An 18,784-nucleotide genomic window follows, 5' to 3' on the forward strand; every position below is an offset into this window, starting at 1 on the left:
CCTTCTTATATTGAGTGTGAGAAATGGAAGGGTCAGGGCCTTTGAAAACAGTGGAGAAATTATGTCACTTGTCCTCTGAGTGGTGGTCTTCAGGTCTCAGTCAGTGTGCACCTTGTTAAAGCCCTGAAGGTGTCCCCTAAGTGCTCATATCTGACTATACAGTATCTATAATGTACTATGTACACTGAGTTTGGACTGAAATATAGGGAAATACTGATCATGTACAATTTGTATAAAATATTAATCTACTGTGAGTTCTTTTAGGGTATACTCCTGCTATAACTGTGTAATGTCAATTTGTTAAACCACAGATTGTTTATTTCAATAACTTTACTTACTTTATAATAATGTTTTAGGCAAACAATTTTCAGATTGATTACGATGATTATCTGTCTACTACACCACCTCTATCTAATACAGTGCTTTTCTGTACCTATCTGCTTATTAATAGGGGATTGGAGGTTGAATTTGTAATTTTATAAACTAATCAAATAGACATATTTAAAGAAATGTATGATATAAATGATGTTTAATGTATTACAGAAAATGAATGCCAAGTGCTAAATGCAAGTAGGAAAGTCTAAGCTGTCAATGTTTTATATACTGTACAAACTGGTGTCTTTTTAATATTACTGTAATGGTAATAAAATTGTCATAAAGTTTTGTTTAATATTAAAAAAATAAGATACTATATATGTATGTACTCATTGATTCCCGTCATCCCTGAGTTGGATTAAGCAGATTAGACAATGGATGGCTAGCTCTATTATTTCAAAAGCTTTACGGCCTGGTGGACACAATGCTTTGGCTGTCAGATTCTATAACTAATCACAATGAAAGTTGTTTCTGGTTGCTGTCACCTCGTGTTGTTTTTTCCTGCACATTTCATTTTCCTTTAGCAGTGCTTTTAGGGTGCTGCTGAAAATCTCCTAATAACCTTACATTCTCCAGAATTTTGAATAACCATAATAACAAAATGGACGGATTATCTATTTATCTGCCTATATCTCTAGATGACAAGCATCTGTCCGTCTGTTATACAATAACTGCCGAAGTAATGGGGTTAGGACCCTGATCCTAGTCTTAATCGAAAGCGCATGGCCTGATATGTCCTGGTAATTCAGTTCGTTACAGGTGTGCAGAAAAGTTTATTGTAAGTAAAGCACCGCCCGTGCAAGCCCATCTATTGATAATCCTCCACGACTTGTTACATACGTGTTGAGAAATCATACTCGAGTCTAACTTCTTAAGTGTGTAAACAGGCGGAGAGTTTACAATTCCTGTCTAGTATTAATGTAAATTATAATAATAATAACAACACATTAGGCCCCCAATTCCCCCTGCCAAAATTAGATTCAGGTTGAGCATCCCACAAAAACACCGACGCTCACCCTCACTCTGCTAGTAAAACTCCATTATGGAAATTTTTAAGTTTCTGGGTTTTTCCTTACGTCCATGTCACCTCACTGTGCCACTGGCCAGTCTGAACGGCATCACATCACCACAGCCCACGAAAACAGACAGCCACTGTGATGCGATTATAATGATAATATAAAAAACAAAATGTACTAGGGAAAAAGTGCAACATGCGAATGCTTTAAATAAAGTAAAAACAATTTGCGGGCAATATTGGTAAAATATGTGTTAACTGAAGTAAGAGTTCACAGCCTGGTGAAGTGGATATGCGCGGTCTTAGCGCCGGCACACTCCCGTGTACTACTGCGCACGCGTACCTTCTGATCCCTTTAAGTCAAGGAGGCGTGGCGCTCTGGGGGCAAGTCCAGCATTGTCTATTGCAGTTCGCTCGCCCGGGTAAATGTCGTCGCCCCCAGCACATGACTGCTCGGAGTTGCCGACAGTTGAACGAGGGAAGCTTGTTTGGAGTGGCGACTTGTTAGCAAGTGAATGAAATGGATCTTCACATCTTGGATTATCGACTGAGAGTGACCAGCATCAACACGGCCGGCTTGCCCCGCTACACGCATGCACTCATTAAGTTGGTCTTCCTGAGGAACCGGACGAGGTGAGGCGTCTTCGTCAAAACCGGCTTGACCGCGAGTTCGTGGTGGGGTGGCGGTTGCCTGCTGCTGCGTGTTGCAGAGTCCGACCGAGCGAGGCCTCCTGGTTGGAAAGCGTGAGAGTTCGGCTAGAAAAGGCGCTTCCTGGCCGCAGCGTGTCTGGGCATGACGAGGCAAATGCAAAACGTGCTGAAAAAGCGGAGAACCGGGGGTTTGAAGGAGGATAAGTACAAAAATGGGGTCCTGCAATGTGTACACAGACCCATCAATAAGAGGGTGTAAAGTGAAGGCAGATAAATAAATAACAGCATGAGGACTGTGACCACGCTGCGCCACCAGGCTTTTAAACTTTACTGTTATCATTCAGGGGACGCGCCTTCCCTTTCATTTTGCCGATGTTGTTAAAAAGTTGTTAAAAAAACTGCATTCCTCATCGTTTCTACGTTAGTTTTGTATGCATTTAGAGGTGTCAGTCATAACCGGTTAAAAGTGTGGACTCTGGCACCCATCCTGTTACCAGTACTGGGGAGTGATTGCAGTTGTGGATAGGTGGTCTGTTTTTGGCACATTAGTATGGCACGACTAGCATTAGACTTGGCAGAAAGTTGGATGCTGCCCTCATCAGAGACCATCGTGGCAAATGCTGCCCATGATTCTACAGTTAGCCAGTGTGCTGCAGAGACCACTATGCTGTGTAATGTCACCTCCCATCATGCAGATCACGTTATAATTGACACATTGGGGTATTGGCAATATTTGTTTCAGGGCTGTAATACACTTTTCTATTATATATAGGGTAATAATTGGTGCTAAACTTTAGCCTAGGAATATGAGCTTCTTTTCAGTCACACTTGGTGATGAATCTTGGTGTCATTTTTGATTCCTTCTTTTCTTATTCTACCCACATTGACCATGTTAAGAAACTTATTTCCTCTTCTGTATCATATGCCCTGTTTGCTCATTTCTTTTCTTTTCTAATGCTGAGAAACTTCTCTACACTTTTAACTGCATCAACTACTGTATCTCCTTACTGGCAGATGCTCCTTCTTACCTTTTTTCACAGCTCCAGTTGGTTCCATACACAGACTCTCAGCGGTGGGTACATAACACACTTCCCACTCCACCCTCTCCTGGCTCCTTGTGTCTTACAGGATTGAATATAAAACTCTGTTAATAACCTATAAAGCTTTACGTGGCCTCCTTCATCACTACACGCCTGTCTGCTCACTAAGGTCCACCAATGCTGCCAGTCTCATTGTGCCCCGAACTTAACTGCACTGTATGGATGACTGAGCCTTCAGTTCCATTGCTCCCAGACTTTGGAACAACCTCTCTAAATTTAATGAGAAGAGTTGGCTCAATTCATTCTTTTAAACAGCCAAATTAAAAATTAATTTGTTCAGGAAGGCATTTAACTTGCTCTTATGGGGTACCTTTACACTTAAGGGACATTCTGACCCTTCTTTAAGTTCTGTCCAGATGTTTAGAATGATTAGCATTTACATCACAAATTATGTTATTTGTTCAGGGTTTTCTTATAGTGTTTTGTATTTTTATTCTGGTTTATTGGGTCTTATTCTAGTTCAAAGCACCGTGTTTCCTGTATTATCTTTATTTAGTGTTTTATGTGGATTTTATTTGAATCCAATGTCATATGCCCTGTTGTTTGTTTAAAGTTTCTCTGAAGCACCTTGAGCATGAAGGTTCTACAGTATATTAATAAATATTACTTTATATTCAGTGTCACTGCTTTTATTATTACTTGTCTATGTAAAAGCTCTTTGAGTAGCAAGAAAAGTGTTACATTAATGTAAAGATTTGTGATATTTGGTGGATGCATTTATCCAATGTCGCTTACAACATTTGAGATCTAATTGGTTACATTTGTTGGTTTTCCAAGTGGATCACAGGCAGCAGAAGTGACTTGCAAGGTTCACTTTCAGTTGAGCCTCAGTCTTCTGATAGATGACCTCGCATTATCCACAAGCCTCATTTGGTAAATTGAAGAATTCATACTGAATTCTGTGATGGTGAGCGGCCCAGGTCCCTGCGAGATCTGAACCTACAACATGCGGGTTTGAAGTCCAAAGCCTTAACTACTACATCACGTTGCCTGTCTAAAGTAATTACATTTCCTGTTTGTGTCTGCCTGTCTACCCTTATTTTCTTGGGGTTATACAATTGGATAGAATTATGTGGAGTATGCCGTCACCCCTGAATGCAAAACACGTGGGTATAATTCTGATTGGTAACAAGAGTGCAACTCCCCACCTCTTATTTTGTATACAGTGTGATTGTAAAATGAATTGAACATTTTCAAAAATTAGTCACTTAGTAACTAATACAAACATTAAGCATCCACCAAACTGTAGAGTTACCGATGATATTTTTCAGGCATTTGAGGTTATTAAGGAATGCATTGTGGCTGCCATGCCAGGTATGGTAGAGAAGGTCCGAGATGACTTGGACTACAGGATTGACAAGGGGTGCATATTGAGCAATTGTAAGGTTAGGAAGAAATGTGCAAGTTCCTTTACAAATCGTTTTAGGCTGCATCTTCGTATACATTTTTGAAAGTGTGCAATTCCTTTTAACTCTTGTAGTTGGGTGGTCGGGGGTCTGGTTCCTGCCTTGTTGCCATACCCCCCATGCTGCTTAGATTGGTTCATTGCACCAATGAGTTCATTAAATGAATGTGTGGCAGGGTGGGCAGTGCAGTGTTCAGATGGTTTTACAGAAGAGCTGCCTGGAGCTTTTTAGGAAATGTGTCTGTTTGTTTTAAGAGCTCCCTTTTTAGTTATATTTGCTAGTTATCTGGAGGGTACTGAGCTGGTTGTACTATTTACATCTTTGGCTTGCGCTTTTGGAATACCTTCACATAAATGATTTACAGCTTGTATGATTTCATCATGTTTGTGCACAGTTGGCAACAGTTTATAAATTACTTGGAATAGAGGCACCAGTTATATACAGAAATACTAAAGAAATTTGCAGCCCTGCAGTCTTAAAATGAAATGTTACAAAAGGCTAGATGTAAACAACAGGCGGAGAGTTTACAGTTGCTTACAAGTGTACACGCTTGGACCGGATTATGATTTCTGAACGTGTGTAGTGTGTCCAGTGGTATTATCAATAGATGGGCTTGTGGGGTCCGTCTTAACCTACATTAAAATGTACTTCTTACCAGTAAAGTGGTCATAAGCTTTCAATGAAGACCAAGAACAAAGATCTAGCCACATTAGTTTACGAGTAATCACGTAACAGATTGGCATCACAATTAACTAATTACATAAAAAATGTGAAATGACTAATCCAGTATCACTGGGATCTGTACAGAGCAATTAAACAATTGCAGGACTCTTTAAGAAGAAAGCTGGCTGCTTTCCTGCTGGTTGTTTATTATTGGACAAAACAGAGTTAAACTGGCAGGACCGGAGAGCTGCACTTGAAGCAATTTTTAGTAAATCCCTGGAAATCCTTCCTTTGTTATATACTTGGTTTTTAAACTGCAAATATAATCGGCAGCATGGAGATTGTCCCCAAACATCTGGACACAACTGGGAGTGCAGATGCCAGCCTACTTCTCGAATAGAGGGCCTGCTCTGATTGATGATGGGTTTTTCCTGTGGATGACTTGTTGTTGCGGTTTCTTGAATGTGTGCAGGTGTATTGCGACTAGTAGGGTTTTTATTTTTGCCCGGCTATATGCGTATGTGTGTATAATAAATAAATATATGTAAAATACTAATTCTACTTCTTAACTCGACTGTGCTAATTGGACTTGCTTGTTAACATCGCAGTTGTTACACGTGTGTACAGTATTGCTGACTTTTATTTGCTTTACTTTCCTAAGGGCTTGTACTGCATGAGTATGGCTTTTTATTTCCGTATTTCATTCAAAGTAGTACTTTTAAGTAAACAGCATTCATTGCACGTAGAGGCAAATAATGTCTGAGATACTCCTGCAGCATTTCTGCTGCTGAGTGAGTGTGTTATTTATTATTAATAAGTATCTCCTAGAGAGTGTACTGAGAGATTTGTGTGTTTTTTTTGTCAGATTGTATAATACATTATCTCTTGACTTAAAGTCAGGAGAAAAGCTTGATGAACTGTTTCATCATCAGCTTGTTCTACATTCGTCACCTAAAGAACCAGAGATTATTTTTTAGCAGCTTTTGTATCATATTTCACTTGATCTTAAGTATTTGGGAATAGCAAGCTTATGGTGACATTGAGAAGAAGAAAAGAAAAGCATTCCTGTGCAAATAGTGGGGATGATTATCCTTTTTGTGAACTTCACATGTGCTGTTCAAATGCCTTGTTACCGACTCTTCTGTAATTGCTAGCTAGCTGACGGTATGACTCATTTTACCAAAGCAGCGGGATGTGTGTTTGCTGTTTATTATTGGACTTAATTCTTGGGTGCTTCTGTTTTATTTCCCTTTGGTCTGACAGACCTCCCAGTCTCTAATTCACTTAAATGCTTGTGTGGAGTGCTAGTTGTGACATATTGGGGCTTTGCATTTAAGCTATTCCAGAGGGATGACGGCAGGTTTTGTGTCTCAATGTTTTAATGAGAATTTTTCTTTTCTTTTTCTTCACAACTGCTCTTTGATATCTGAAACATAACTGATTTCATTTTAAAATAGGGTTAATAACATGTTGAGGGCTTATAGAATATCCTTGCAAGTTTCAATGTTTGGCAACGGCATATTATCTAAGAGTGTTACCCCATTTTCTTTTCTGTTGGTGATTGGTTGACCCAGTTATGAAGCTTGGATTATGTCTTCGGTGTTTGTGATGTGAAATTCTGCTGAAACAATGGCGCCTGTAAGAGGTAAACAATGAGGTGGTTGATGTTGCTCTGTTGTGACATGGCAGAGTGATTGTGCTTTCCTTTTAAAGCATTGTTTTAAGTAGAGCATGTCCCAGACTACAGCCAAATTATTCTGTAGTCTTCATCTTATATGATTCAAATAACAGTGGGGTGCCAAAAAAGATTTTTATTTATTTTTTTTTTAACTAGTTTGCCCTTTTATGCTTCTTTCTCTTGTTTGTTGTCGTCTTCTCCTTCTCCGTCTGTTTATGCACAGTAAAGACGGTGGCTGCAATGGACTTTTATCTGATTTTTTTTTTTTGTAGTCTTCTGCATAATAATAATAATAATGTTATTTCATATATGTGTTGCAAAACCCAAGATAGAAAGAATTAAACAAAACAAAAATGTGAGTGTATATAATAGGCTATACCTCCAATAAAACCTCTTAAATGGCAATGTGATTCTCACATTAGTTTATCCAAAATAACCTTTTATTATGTTTTTAAATTACAATTAAAGATGTACATTGTTTTACTTTTTTATTTTTTAATTGGTTGAAGCTACTCAGAATGTCAGATCCACATTCAGTTTGTTTGTGGACCACTTTGATATGTAGTCTGTCTAGCCTTGTTCAGCTCGCTTGTCATTTTGCTCTCATTGCCACAGAATATGGTGTTTTAAGGTATGCACTTGTCACACATTGTCATTTTGCTTTTGCAGTTTTCCTCCAGTTGTTTTGGATGAAAACAAATACAGTCACGTGAAAAACTGAGTACACTCCATTAAATGTTTTTCCTTTTTTAACATATTCGGACATATTAAGATTTGATATTCATTTAAACAGTGTCTATAAATAGACGATTCGTTGTAATACATTAATTTATTTGGATGATGCCTTTATCCAAAGTGACTTGCAACATTTGAGATGCAATTACTTATATTTCTTTTTTCCAATTTGACTACAGGCGGGTGAAATGACTTGCTCAGGGTTACATAGTGTCAGTGGTGGGATTTGAACCCCACAATCTCAGGGTTTGAAGTCCATGGTCTTAACCACTGCACTACACTTCCTGACTAAGAATAGAATAGTAATAGCAATAGAATAAACATCAACCCACACTTACAGTTTTTATTCTATTGAATAGCTTAAATAAACACAAATTAAGGCTTTCACATGTGAAAAAAGCAGGTTCACCCCTTGTGCAAATGATTAGAACTTCATTAGAGAGGATCTTGCCTTATTTAAATGTTAGACATTTAATTTGGTTTGCTCTTTGTTAGTAAAGTGTATTATCGCCATGTTCAGATGTAAAGAGCTCCCTGTGAACTTTAGAAAGAAGGTTAAAGCATCTGGGAAGGGATTTAAAAAGGTCTCCAAACAACTGAAAATTAACCATTTGACTGTCTGGAAGATCATTCCAAGAGGAGAAGATCTCAGGCAACTGCCATCTTGTCCATGCTAGGCCACCACGGAAAGTTTAACGAGAGAGCAGAACACAAGTTACTGGAAGCTTTCTTTAAAAACTTCAGAATTTCATCATGGGACCTACAGGTAGCTCTTGCCACTGTTGATGCCAAAGTGCACGAGTCTACCATTAGAAAGAGGTTGTGCAAATTAGGGTTGCCTAGGAAGCTTGCCAGAAGGAGACCTTTGCCTGGGTGTTAATGGGCAATCTTTAGTTTTTTTTCTCAATTACAAGGACCAGGAATTCCACAACAATATTCTCTGGACAGATGAGACAAAGATGGAGTTTTTGCTATAGTATTAGAAGATATGTTTTGAGAAAACCAAAGATAGTATTTGACTTGAAGAACCTGATACCAACTATAAAGCATAGTGCTGGAAATGTTATGGTTTGGGGCTGCTTTGGTGCAGCAGGACCTGGGAAGCTCACCATCCTAGAATTCGGTATGAATTCTTCATTGTACCAAATGGTGCTTGAGGACCTTGCAATGCAACATTGACCTTAAACATACCACTGATGCCAACAGCAAATGGTTGAAAAGAAGGAAATAGAAGTTTCTGTAATCACAAAGGCAAAGCCCGTAGCTACATTCCATCAAGATGCTGTGGAGGATTTGAAGCTGGCTGGGCACATGACAACCCTGAAACATGACACAGCGGAAAGAATTCCACATGGAGGTCTGGAAGTTTTCTCCCAGGCAATATCAGAGACTGCTAGACAGTTATAGGAAACGCCTACTTGACGAGGCAACAAACACCAGCTATTAGAACCAAGGGGGACTTGCTTTTTCACATACAGAAATTACATCTGTTTATATTTTAGTTGATTAAATTATTTGAAAGTGATATTTCTGTTTTTTCATTTGCATCACCTTTATCTGAAGATATTGTTTAAATGAAGACCAAATCTTGATATGTCCACATGGGTTTTTTTTTTTTAAACACTTCATGGGGTGTGTATGTTGGTTTTTTTATTTTTGGATAGGATTTTGTGAAAAATAAGGACCATAGGGATAACAGTCTAAAGCTCTGTAGTGTCAGAATTCATTGAAGATCTTTGGCAAGGATTCAAAATTTCTGTTCATCACCATTCCCCTAATTATGATCTGAAATGTTTCAAGTAAAGAGGATCAAATTTGTGAGGTAAGGTGGTGGTTGTTATTGTTCTCACTAAACATGGTGCTGGTGAGTGGTGAATTGTGTCAAATTGAATAGCACATGCAAATAAGAATTTGGCTGTACTCTGTATGTGTCACCTTAATGGTCCTAGAAACCTTACTTGCAACCTCAGACCTTCCAGAAATACCTTCAAGATATGAGTAAGTGTAGTGAGGCAAGACATGGAGAAAATATGGGAATGCAGTTTCACAAATTTGTGATCAGATGGTCTAATTCTCAAAACCAGCATGGCTGGTAGGACAACTTATGGAAATATCCACCTGTGACATAAAGGATAATTTAATTTTATCCCCTTGCTTGAAGTTATATTGAGACAGAAAAATGAACTGCTAGAGCAGTAAAGAATATTAATGTATCCACAGTAGTAAATTCGATCGACTCCTTGACAAATAGGTTGGAGTGAATTTTATGTTTCCGGTTTTGGTAAATAAGTCACTTTGGTAAATAAGAACCACTTTGATATCCTTTATTTCAGCCCTCTGGTGATGTGGATATGGTAGACTGTTCCTGCAGTAATGACCATGTGTCTGTTTTTGAGCTTTGGAATCAAAGAAGTGTTATTTATATGAACAGTTAATATGTTTTCTATTATTGAGTAAGTGTAAGGGACAGATATTCATGGATTTTGGTTCTATTTATTTCTACAAACACTCTGCTTCTGTGTGGTCTGCTTTTCCTAACTATCACAGTGGGTGGCTAACAATCCACAGTATTTATCTACATACCTTTCATTTTTTGCACAGGGACTGTTCATAGCTGGTGCATTGTGACCAGGTCACTCAGCTGCTAGGGAATGGTCTTTGGTTAGCTGAGTTTTCCATGAAGTCAAGGGAGAACACAGTTGGTTTGGTGAGTTGTTTAATTTTAGCATGCTCAACCAGAAACGGAGCATGGCAGAATAGATGAATAGTTGCTCCACAACCAAATTTCAGTCTCTGTACAGGCTTGTAGTTAAAGTTTGCCTGGCACAACATCAGCTTTCTTGTTTTTCTGTATTTTATGGTAATCGCAAACAGGACAATTTAATACTGGAATTTTATTAGTTCATGTTTGTTTTGGTAGTTTTAACGGTTGTTTACAAAGATGGAGTTTCAAAATAAAAGTACAAACAATGTCCAAAAAATGCTGCAAGCCTTTGTGCAACTGAGATTAAGGCGGTTTGGTTTCAACTGCATGCCACTGTCTTAGAACGACTAGATAACTCCACTGCTGTGGAGGCATTCATCAAGTATGTGTGCTTGTGGACCAAATGCAAGTCCAAAGTAGCTCTGATACTAATTGTGAATTTGAAGTAAAATTTACTGTGTATATCTGAAATAGATGTTTGTCATACTAAACCCATATGTTGGAGTTGGCTCTGAAGTAGGCATCAATTATGGGATTATTGGAGTCACTGAAAGTGTACTGAATTTCAGTTTCACGCTGCAGGCTGTAATATAAAAATGAGTATTGTGGACTTCTGAAGGGGGATGTTGGGTAAGCCTTGATTGAGAGTGGAAGTGCAGCACAACACAATGGAGAATGAAAGGGTTGTTGCTTAAATCCAGTTTGGTCAGCTTTTCTTCATTATTTAGGCACTATGAGTTGTCCACCTTGAGCTAAGAGTGCAAATTGGACATGACGGCGTCCCTGGGGTCAACCCAGCAAGGAGTTCCCAAAGTTCTAGGACCCAGTCAGACCATCCATCCATCCATTATCCAACCCACAATATCCTAACTGCAGGGTCACGGGGGTCTGCTGGAGTCAATCCCAGGAAACAAACCCCGGGCAGGGCACCAGCCCACCACAGGGCACCCATTCAGACCAAAAAGGACAAATTCTCAAGTAATAAGAGCAGAGATATTGATAAAGAGGCCTTGTGGATGATGGATGGAACAGCTAGCAATAATAACAGGGTCACCATTTAAAAACACACACAAACCTTTGCTTTCTTTCCTTAACCCATTCTACAAATATACTCAAGCAACGATGGGTACTTCAGCTAATATATTAAAAAAAAAAAATCCATAATGGAATCACCACAGCTTTTAAACCCAAATTTAACAGGTTAGGGTACTAAAAAGGTAACCTGCTGATTCACGATTGAGTCTAATTACAAATGGAGGAGACTGAGTTGAAGTTGAAGGTTTTGTATACTGACTCCACTGCTATGGCTGAAGCTCAGAATGAACTCTTATTCAGTGAGTTATTGTTGTATATATGAAACACACACACACACACAGGTATAATAAAGCACACTTCCACTGAAAAGTCCAGCATGTTATACATTTTATATAAAATATAATTGTCGCTGCCTGTTCAAGAATTTGTTCTCTGACATCAGAAGTAGTTGGACTCTAACTTGATGCCTTCTCACCGAACGACATGAAAGGAGTTTTCCTTTAGCTCAACTGCATATGTTGAAGGCCGGGTTTTGCGGCTATGAAACAGGGAGCTGTAGGACCTTGAGTAATTTCTTGCCACTGACATTTGAGGGTGGCGGGTTTTGCAAAGCTGTTGAAGAGAGTGTGATGCTATGTAATACAATATCCTCTCCCATTTGCGGTAGTAATCAGAGGTCCATTTAGTCACTCCTTTACAGCTGAACAAGGAGAAGCACACAGTTGTGTGCAGTTTGTTGTCAGTGACATGATCATATAACACAATGCGTAAAATGCATTTTCTTTTTTCTGTTTGCCATACAGTATATACAAGAAACTCCTTTTTATATTATGGTTTACTTTTGTGGATCCTAATCAATGGGATTAACTAGGGTTCTTTGTGATGTGTCAGCATTTTATAATATTTAAATTTATGCTTGAAAACCTTTCTTGTGTCTCTTAATTGACTCGTGTCCAGCATAATTGTGTTGTATCTGTATAGTTTATCTTCTGTAAAATATTTTTTTTTCTTTTGTACTCCTACTCTCCAAATCCCAGCCACCCCCCTTTTTAATTTACCCTTGGTGTTTGAAAGCATTTAAGTTATGGAGTTAATTTTATTCAGTTGTCTCCTTTGCTCAACAGTTGTTTTACTTGTTGAAACCTAAGGGTTGTAGTTCCACTGAAACTTACGGAGGGTGTTTTTATTTTTCTGTTTGTGTGAGTTAGTGCTTTTAAATATATCATGTGCAGCAGTTTAGTTTTAAAGGACAGAGTGCACGCTATTCCAGTTATATTTATGGTGTATGTATTAAGTACAATCCATTTATTGCTAAGCATTAGTGATAAGCAAACCCTTCTGAGTTTCCTTCGCCTTCAATTCAGTGAAATCGAGGAAATGTTCAGGAACTGTGCAAACTGCATTCAAGTTAATGGGGGAGAATTGGACCACAATGGTACAATGGTGTTTTAAGTGTCCTTGAGGGCTAAAACTGAGAAAAGCACTATATAAATGTAATGAATTATTATTATTATTATTATTAAGGAAGCATCTACCAACTATGGTGGACTGATTATTCTGGACTAAAAATGTGACTTGAGCTGTTTCGAAGCAGTGCTAACCACTGTGCTACCATGCCTCTATCAACAAAAGACACAGGCGGAACAATAACCACAAACAAAATGCAACATATTTCCACAAACTAGCAGTTATGTGAAGGGGGGTGGGGTTTAGCGGGGTGAGAAGATCATTACGCTCACAGAGTTCCAATCTTGGGGTGCACATTAGCCGTGTGTCAGCCTGGGACTGGCTCATTCCATTGTTTGAAGTCATGGTCCTGAGTGTAGCTGCATTTTTTGTACATGATCTCGGTGCAAATGATTTGCACTTTTTTTCCTTCCATGAAGAATACAGAAATGCCTTGAACACAGCAATACATTTTTCCTTATTTCAGAGGGTTGCATGTGTCTTTTGTATCATAGCTGTAGCACACAGCTAATTATGTATGTAAATTAGCCACATGGCACTGTTTTTTTTTCTTTTTCTAGGAAATGGGTATTGGTGTTCTGTCTAGTGGCAGTACTCCTAATATTCTCATACTGCCAAGCATTTGTGTCCTCTAAATGCATTCGGGGGGAGGCTGGAGTGCTGATTGGATCTTGATGTCATGGATACCAGAAGCAGATTGGCAGTGATCTTTAAGTATACATGCATGAAGGTTTTGAGCATAGCTACTACAGCCCTTTGATGTTACACTAGCCCTGCAAAGCATATTTGGGTACTAGAGGGGAAAAAATGTTTATCTAAACTGGGTACAAGGAGAATTCTCCCCCCCCAAAAAATATATTTGGTGAACAATGTCACTAGCAAATATAGCATATACATTGCAGAAAACACTTTGCAAATTTCACCAGTCAGCACCTATTGAGCACAGATGTGCAGCAGTTTAGAAAGGGCTGCCAGTAGGCACAAGTGGTTATCATCACTTCAGGAGATATTAGAAGCTGAATTTAGGTGACATCTGAGCAGGCTACAAGTTATGAGTAACTGAAAATCTTAACTTTAAAAATGTACTGATCTGCTCTCTGCCTCTTTACTTGTTCACTTCAGTCTACTAACTTTATTTTTCTGTTATGCTGTGAATGTTATTGAGGTTCTCCAATTCATACAAAATTGTGTATAGCTTTCTAGGTTTATGTTTGTTTGAATTATCTCAAACTACATTCTTAATAAAGAATTACTGATTTACATTTATTTGCTTGGCAGACGCTTCTATCTAAAAGACTTACAAAACAGGTAATAATTGAGTAACATTAGTCTAGAGCCTGTTTGTTCAGCAAGTGTCGTAGGACAGGTAACAAAAGTTGATTGCCACAAGTGAAAAGATTCAATAACCAATACATTTACAATTGTAGATTAACAATCAATAAATCAATTAAACTTAAATTAAAGACAATTGTTTTCCCCCAATCAATTAAATATTCACAGTCTAGATGGGTTTTCAATTGCTTTTTTTGATTTGTGTTTTTTATTTTAAGATGTGGCAGAAATATTCAGAAGCAGTATTATTGTTATGGGAGAGTCAGTATGTGATGGAATTCCAGTTTTATTGAGTAACCCCTTCCCACGTTGTCTTAAATACTCTGGACGACAGCCCAGTCCAACGGATTAGTTGATGGCTGCTGTTTGAATTTTACATCTTCACATTACTTAATTTGCATCTCAGCTGGAGGATGTAAAGATATTTCAATAACAGTGTGAGTATGCTTAGAATAAAGCTCTAGCAAAACCTTGTTGTAGATTTTCTAAACATGTACTATGAGATGAAATATTTTGTCATCTTTAATTGTTTGAAGATTTGGTTGTAAAAGATCACAGAAGTGGCATTAGATTGATATAGAACTGGAAAGACCCCGGGAAAACCCAGGAGCTGATTCCTGTGCAAGCTGCCATTTAACCTTGTTAAACTGACTGTCCTAGGCAGAGAGAGTTGCTTGCATGCTGGTGTTGATAGCTGGCGACTACCAAAGAGTTGCATGCCCCCTCCTGCCTCTCTAAATCGAGCCAAACCAAGAGAGGGAGAGCTTATGATATCCTGGGATGAAATCTGTATTTTCCTTTCATTTTGAAACATGGGTAGCTTAAGGGAGAATTGGTGACATTCTGTATGTGAGAAAAGGGTCACCATGATATAACAGGAGATCAATATGTATTGACATTTTACAGGTGGGCTATCTCAAAGACACTGGGACATCCAGAGCCTCTAGAGGAAGCTCTAGCCTTGTGTTGACAACAGCTGATGTGAGATGACCCTGATCCCAAAAATCATTTCTAAGGTTTAAACTGAAAGTGACACCAGAGGTGTTTTTTCAAAGCAACTTGCTGTGTTACCCGTCTACCCATTTCTTAGGAGAATGACCTTGGTTATAGTGGCAAATATATCAGAAGTACTAACTAACTAATTAAGTACTTTTCTGTATGCGATTTTTTTTTTTTTTTTTTAAGTTTTATTTATATAAATATATATGTATGTATATAATAGTTTGTGTTTTTTTTTAACTGTTGGTTAATACTATTAGTTTGTTGGCGCTCTTTACTCCTGAATATGCTATACAGGTGCCGGTCATAAAATTAGAATATCATGACAAAGTTGATTTATTTCAGTAATTCCATTCAAAAAGTGAAACTTGTATATTAGATTCATTCATTACACACAGACTGATATATTTCAAATGTGTTTTTTTTTTTTTATTTTTTTATTAATTTTATTACAATCCATACAAAGCAATCAAGTTTTTACAAAAAGAATTGAGTTAAGAACAGATCGATCCCCACCCCTGAGAGAGAGCAAGCCAAACAGCGTAAAATTTAAGGCTTGTAAACATACCTAAATGAAAAAGTGCCAAAAGTGTAGTGAATGCAATCACAATTTGTTTGTCTTTCTCCACTTTAAGCCCCTCTGGAAGAACACCAAACACAGCTGTTAATGGGTTAGGAGGGATTGTGAGTCCAAGGCTGTCTGAGAGGTAATTCAAAATTTTTGTCCAGAATAATGTTAATTTAGAGCAGGCCCAGAACATGTGACCTAGTGAGGCTGGGACTTGATTGCAGCGTTCGCAGGTTGGATCGTGCCTTGGAAACATTTTGGAGAGTTTTAGTCGAGACAGATGTGCTCGATATATAATTTTGAGTTGTATAATTGTATGCTTTGCGCATATGGAGCTCAAGTGAATTCTCTGCATTGCTACTTTGTATTTCAAATGTTTATTTCTTTTAATTTTGATGATTATAACTGACAACTAATGAAAATCCCAAATTCAGTATCTCGGAAAATTAGAATATCAATTAAGACCAATGCACAAAAAGGATTTTTAGAAATGTTGGCCAACTGAAAGATATGAACATGAAAAGTATGAGCATGTACAGCACTCAATATTTAGTTGGGGCTCCTTTGGCCTGGATTACTGCAGCAATGCAGCGTGGCATGGAGTCAATCAGTCTGTGGCACTGCTCAGGTGTTATGAGAGCCCATGTTGCTCTGATAGTGGCCTTCAGCTCTTCTGAATTGTTGGGTCTGGCATATTGCATCTTCCTCTTCACAATACCCCATAGATTCTCTATGGGGTTAAGATCAGGCGAGTTTGCTGGCCAATCAAGAATAGGGATACCATGGTCCTTAAACCAGGTACTGGTAGTTTTGGCACTTTGTGCAGGTGCCAGGTCCTGTTGGAAAATGAAATCTGCATCTCCATAAAGTTCGTCAGCAGCAGGAAGCATGAAGTGCTCTAAAACTTCCTGGTAGACGGCTGCGTTGACCTTGGACCTCAGAAAACACAATGGACCAACACCAGCAGATGACATGGCACCCCAAACCATCACTGACTGGAAACTTTACACTGGACCTCAAGCAACGTGGATTCTGTGCCTCTCCTCTCTTCCTCCAGACTCTGGGACCTTGATTTCCAAAGGAAATGCAAAATTTACTTTCATCAGAGAACATAACTTTGGACCACTCGGCAGTAGTCCAGTCCTTTTTGTCTTTAGCCCAGGCGAGACGCTTCTGACGCTGTCTCTTGTTCAAGAGTGGCTTGACACAAGGAATGCGACAGCTGAAACCCATGTCTTGCATACGTCTGTGTGTGGTGGTTCTTGAAGCACTGACTCCAGCTGCAGTCCACTCTTTGTGAATCTCCCCCACAGTTTTGAATGGGTTTTGTTTCACAATCCTCTCCAGGGTGCGGTTATCCCTATTGCTTGTACACTTTTTCTACCACATCTTGTCCTTCCCTTCGCCTCTCTATTAATGTGCTTGGACACAGAGCTCTGTGAACAGCCAGCCTCTTGAGCAATAACCTTTTGTGTCTTGCCCTCCTTGGGCAAGGTGTCAATGGTCGTCTTTTGGACAACTGTCAAGTCAGCAGTCTTCCCCATGATTGTGTAGCCTACAGAACTAGACTGAGAGACCATTTAAAGGCTTTTGCAGGTGTTTTGAGTTAATCAGCTGATTAGAGTGTGGCACCAGGTGTCTTCAATATTGAACCTTTTCACAATATTCTAATTTTCCGAGATACTGAATTTGGGACTTTCATTAGTTGTCAGTTATAATCATCAAAATTAACAGAAATAAACATTTGAAATACATCAGTCTGTGTGTAATGAATGCATCTAATATACAAGTTTCACTTTTTGAATGGAATTACTGAAATAAATCAACTTTGTCATGATATTCTAATTTTATAACTGGCACCTGTATATAGTTAAAACTTTCCTGCTGTAGACCAATTCATGCTTTTCCTAGTGACTGACATTGACTTTTGTTGATGGTCATTGAAGAACAATTTTGCCAGAAAGTATTATTTTGAATGTAAGCAGGTAATTAGTAGGAATAATAGGATTGAGCAGTATAGATGTTTAGATGTGAGTAAATGCTTGCTTGGAGGGCTCCGTCCTGCATGGTTAAATATCTTTGAACATTCACTACACCTGCTGCTCTTAGAGTCTTCTGAATCTGTTGTGGCTTTGGGTCTGCCAGACCTGTTCCTGTCAGTTTCCTTTCGATGGTGTAAGACATTGTACTGTATTCCCTAACACCTTAGCTTCCTTTGTAATTTCTCCAAGGAAAGATATGCACTTTTATAACAGCCTGTCTCTCTTTCTTTAATTGCCATATTTTTTGCCATAATGATTACAATATTGTCCAAATTATTATTCAGTGTGTGTAGCCACATGGTTTGTTCCAACACTGCTTTAATACTGACAGTGGGCTCCTAGCAAGCCAGAAATATATTTTTGTGAGATGACATGAATTTCCATGTCCTTTTGCAACTTTATCTATATTATAACGAGGGGGGCAACACCCCCTTGTGCCTTCGGCGCCCAGCACCCAATTGTGGCCAGTCTGCTGCTTGTGTTGTGAAGAGGGGGGTTGAATGCATCCCAAGGAGACACGGTCGTTCCTCCAAAACCCCTCTTAAACGATGATACAATGGGAAACAGTTTTTTAACCTCCTCTTTGCTCAATCAGCTGCTGGCTGGCTGCCGTGCCGTGTGATCTGCATCTCGCACTGCGCTTCGAATGTTTAAAAGCCTGTACAGTAGCTGTCCTACTCTTTGTATTTTATTTCCGGCCCTGGGCATCGTTAAATTTGTTGACACAAAGTCTCATCTCGCAGGACGCAAGTTCTTGACATTTTAGTTTATAATTTAAAACTGGAATAAGAATCTGAAAATCTAATAACATCACATTACAGTTCTATATATTCTGAAAAGAATGATACCAAACATATGAATGTAGGTTTTAAAATAAGCCCAATTTAAAGTGTGACAAAAATGTCACATAAAATCGTTGCACTTTTAGGCTTTTATATATAGGACTGTGTATTTCAACAATAATGTTTTAAAACTCCAAATAACTTTACAGATCTTCATTGTAAAGGGTTTAAA

General features: G+C 38.6%; 1 protein-coding gene across 1 annotated transcript in view; it reads left to right on the plus strand.

Annotated features, from left to right (window-relative positions):
- The first annotated feature begins 1,753 nt into the window (after positions 1-1,753).
- The window catches only part of castor1 (cytosolic arginine sensor for mTORC1 subunit 1), a 38,517-nt gene continuing 21,486 nt past the window's right edge, over positions 1,754-18,784 (plus strand). The window contains exon 1 of the mRNA XM_039773385.1: positions 1,754-2,023. Within this exon, the coding sequence (XP_039629319.1) occupies positions 1,911-2,023 (113 nt within the window). The 5' untranslated portion in view covers positions 1,754-1,910. The remainder of the gene's footprint in view (positions 2,024-18,784) is intronic.

This window comes from Polypterus senegalus, chromosome 12, assembly GCF_016835505.1.
Source record: "Polypterus senegalus isolate Bchr_013 chromosome 12, ASM1683550v1, whole genome shotgun sequence".
NCBI lineage: Eukaryota > Metazoa > Chordata > Cladistia > Polypteriformes > Polypteridae > Polypterus > Polypterus senegalus.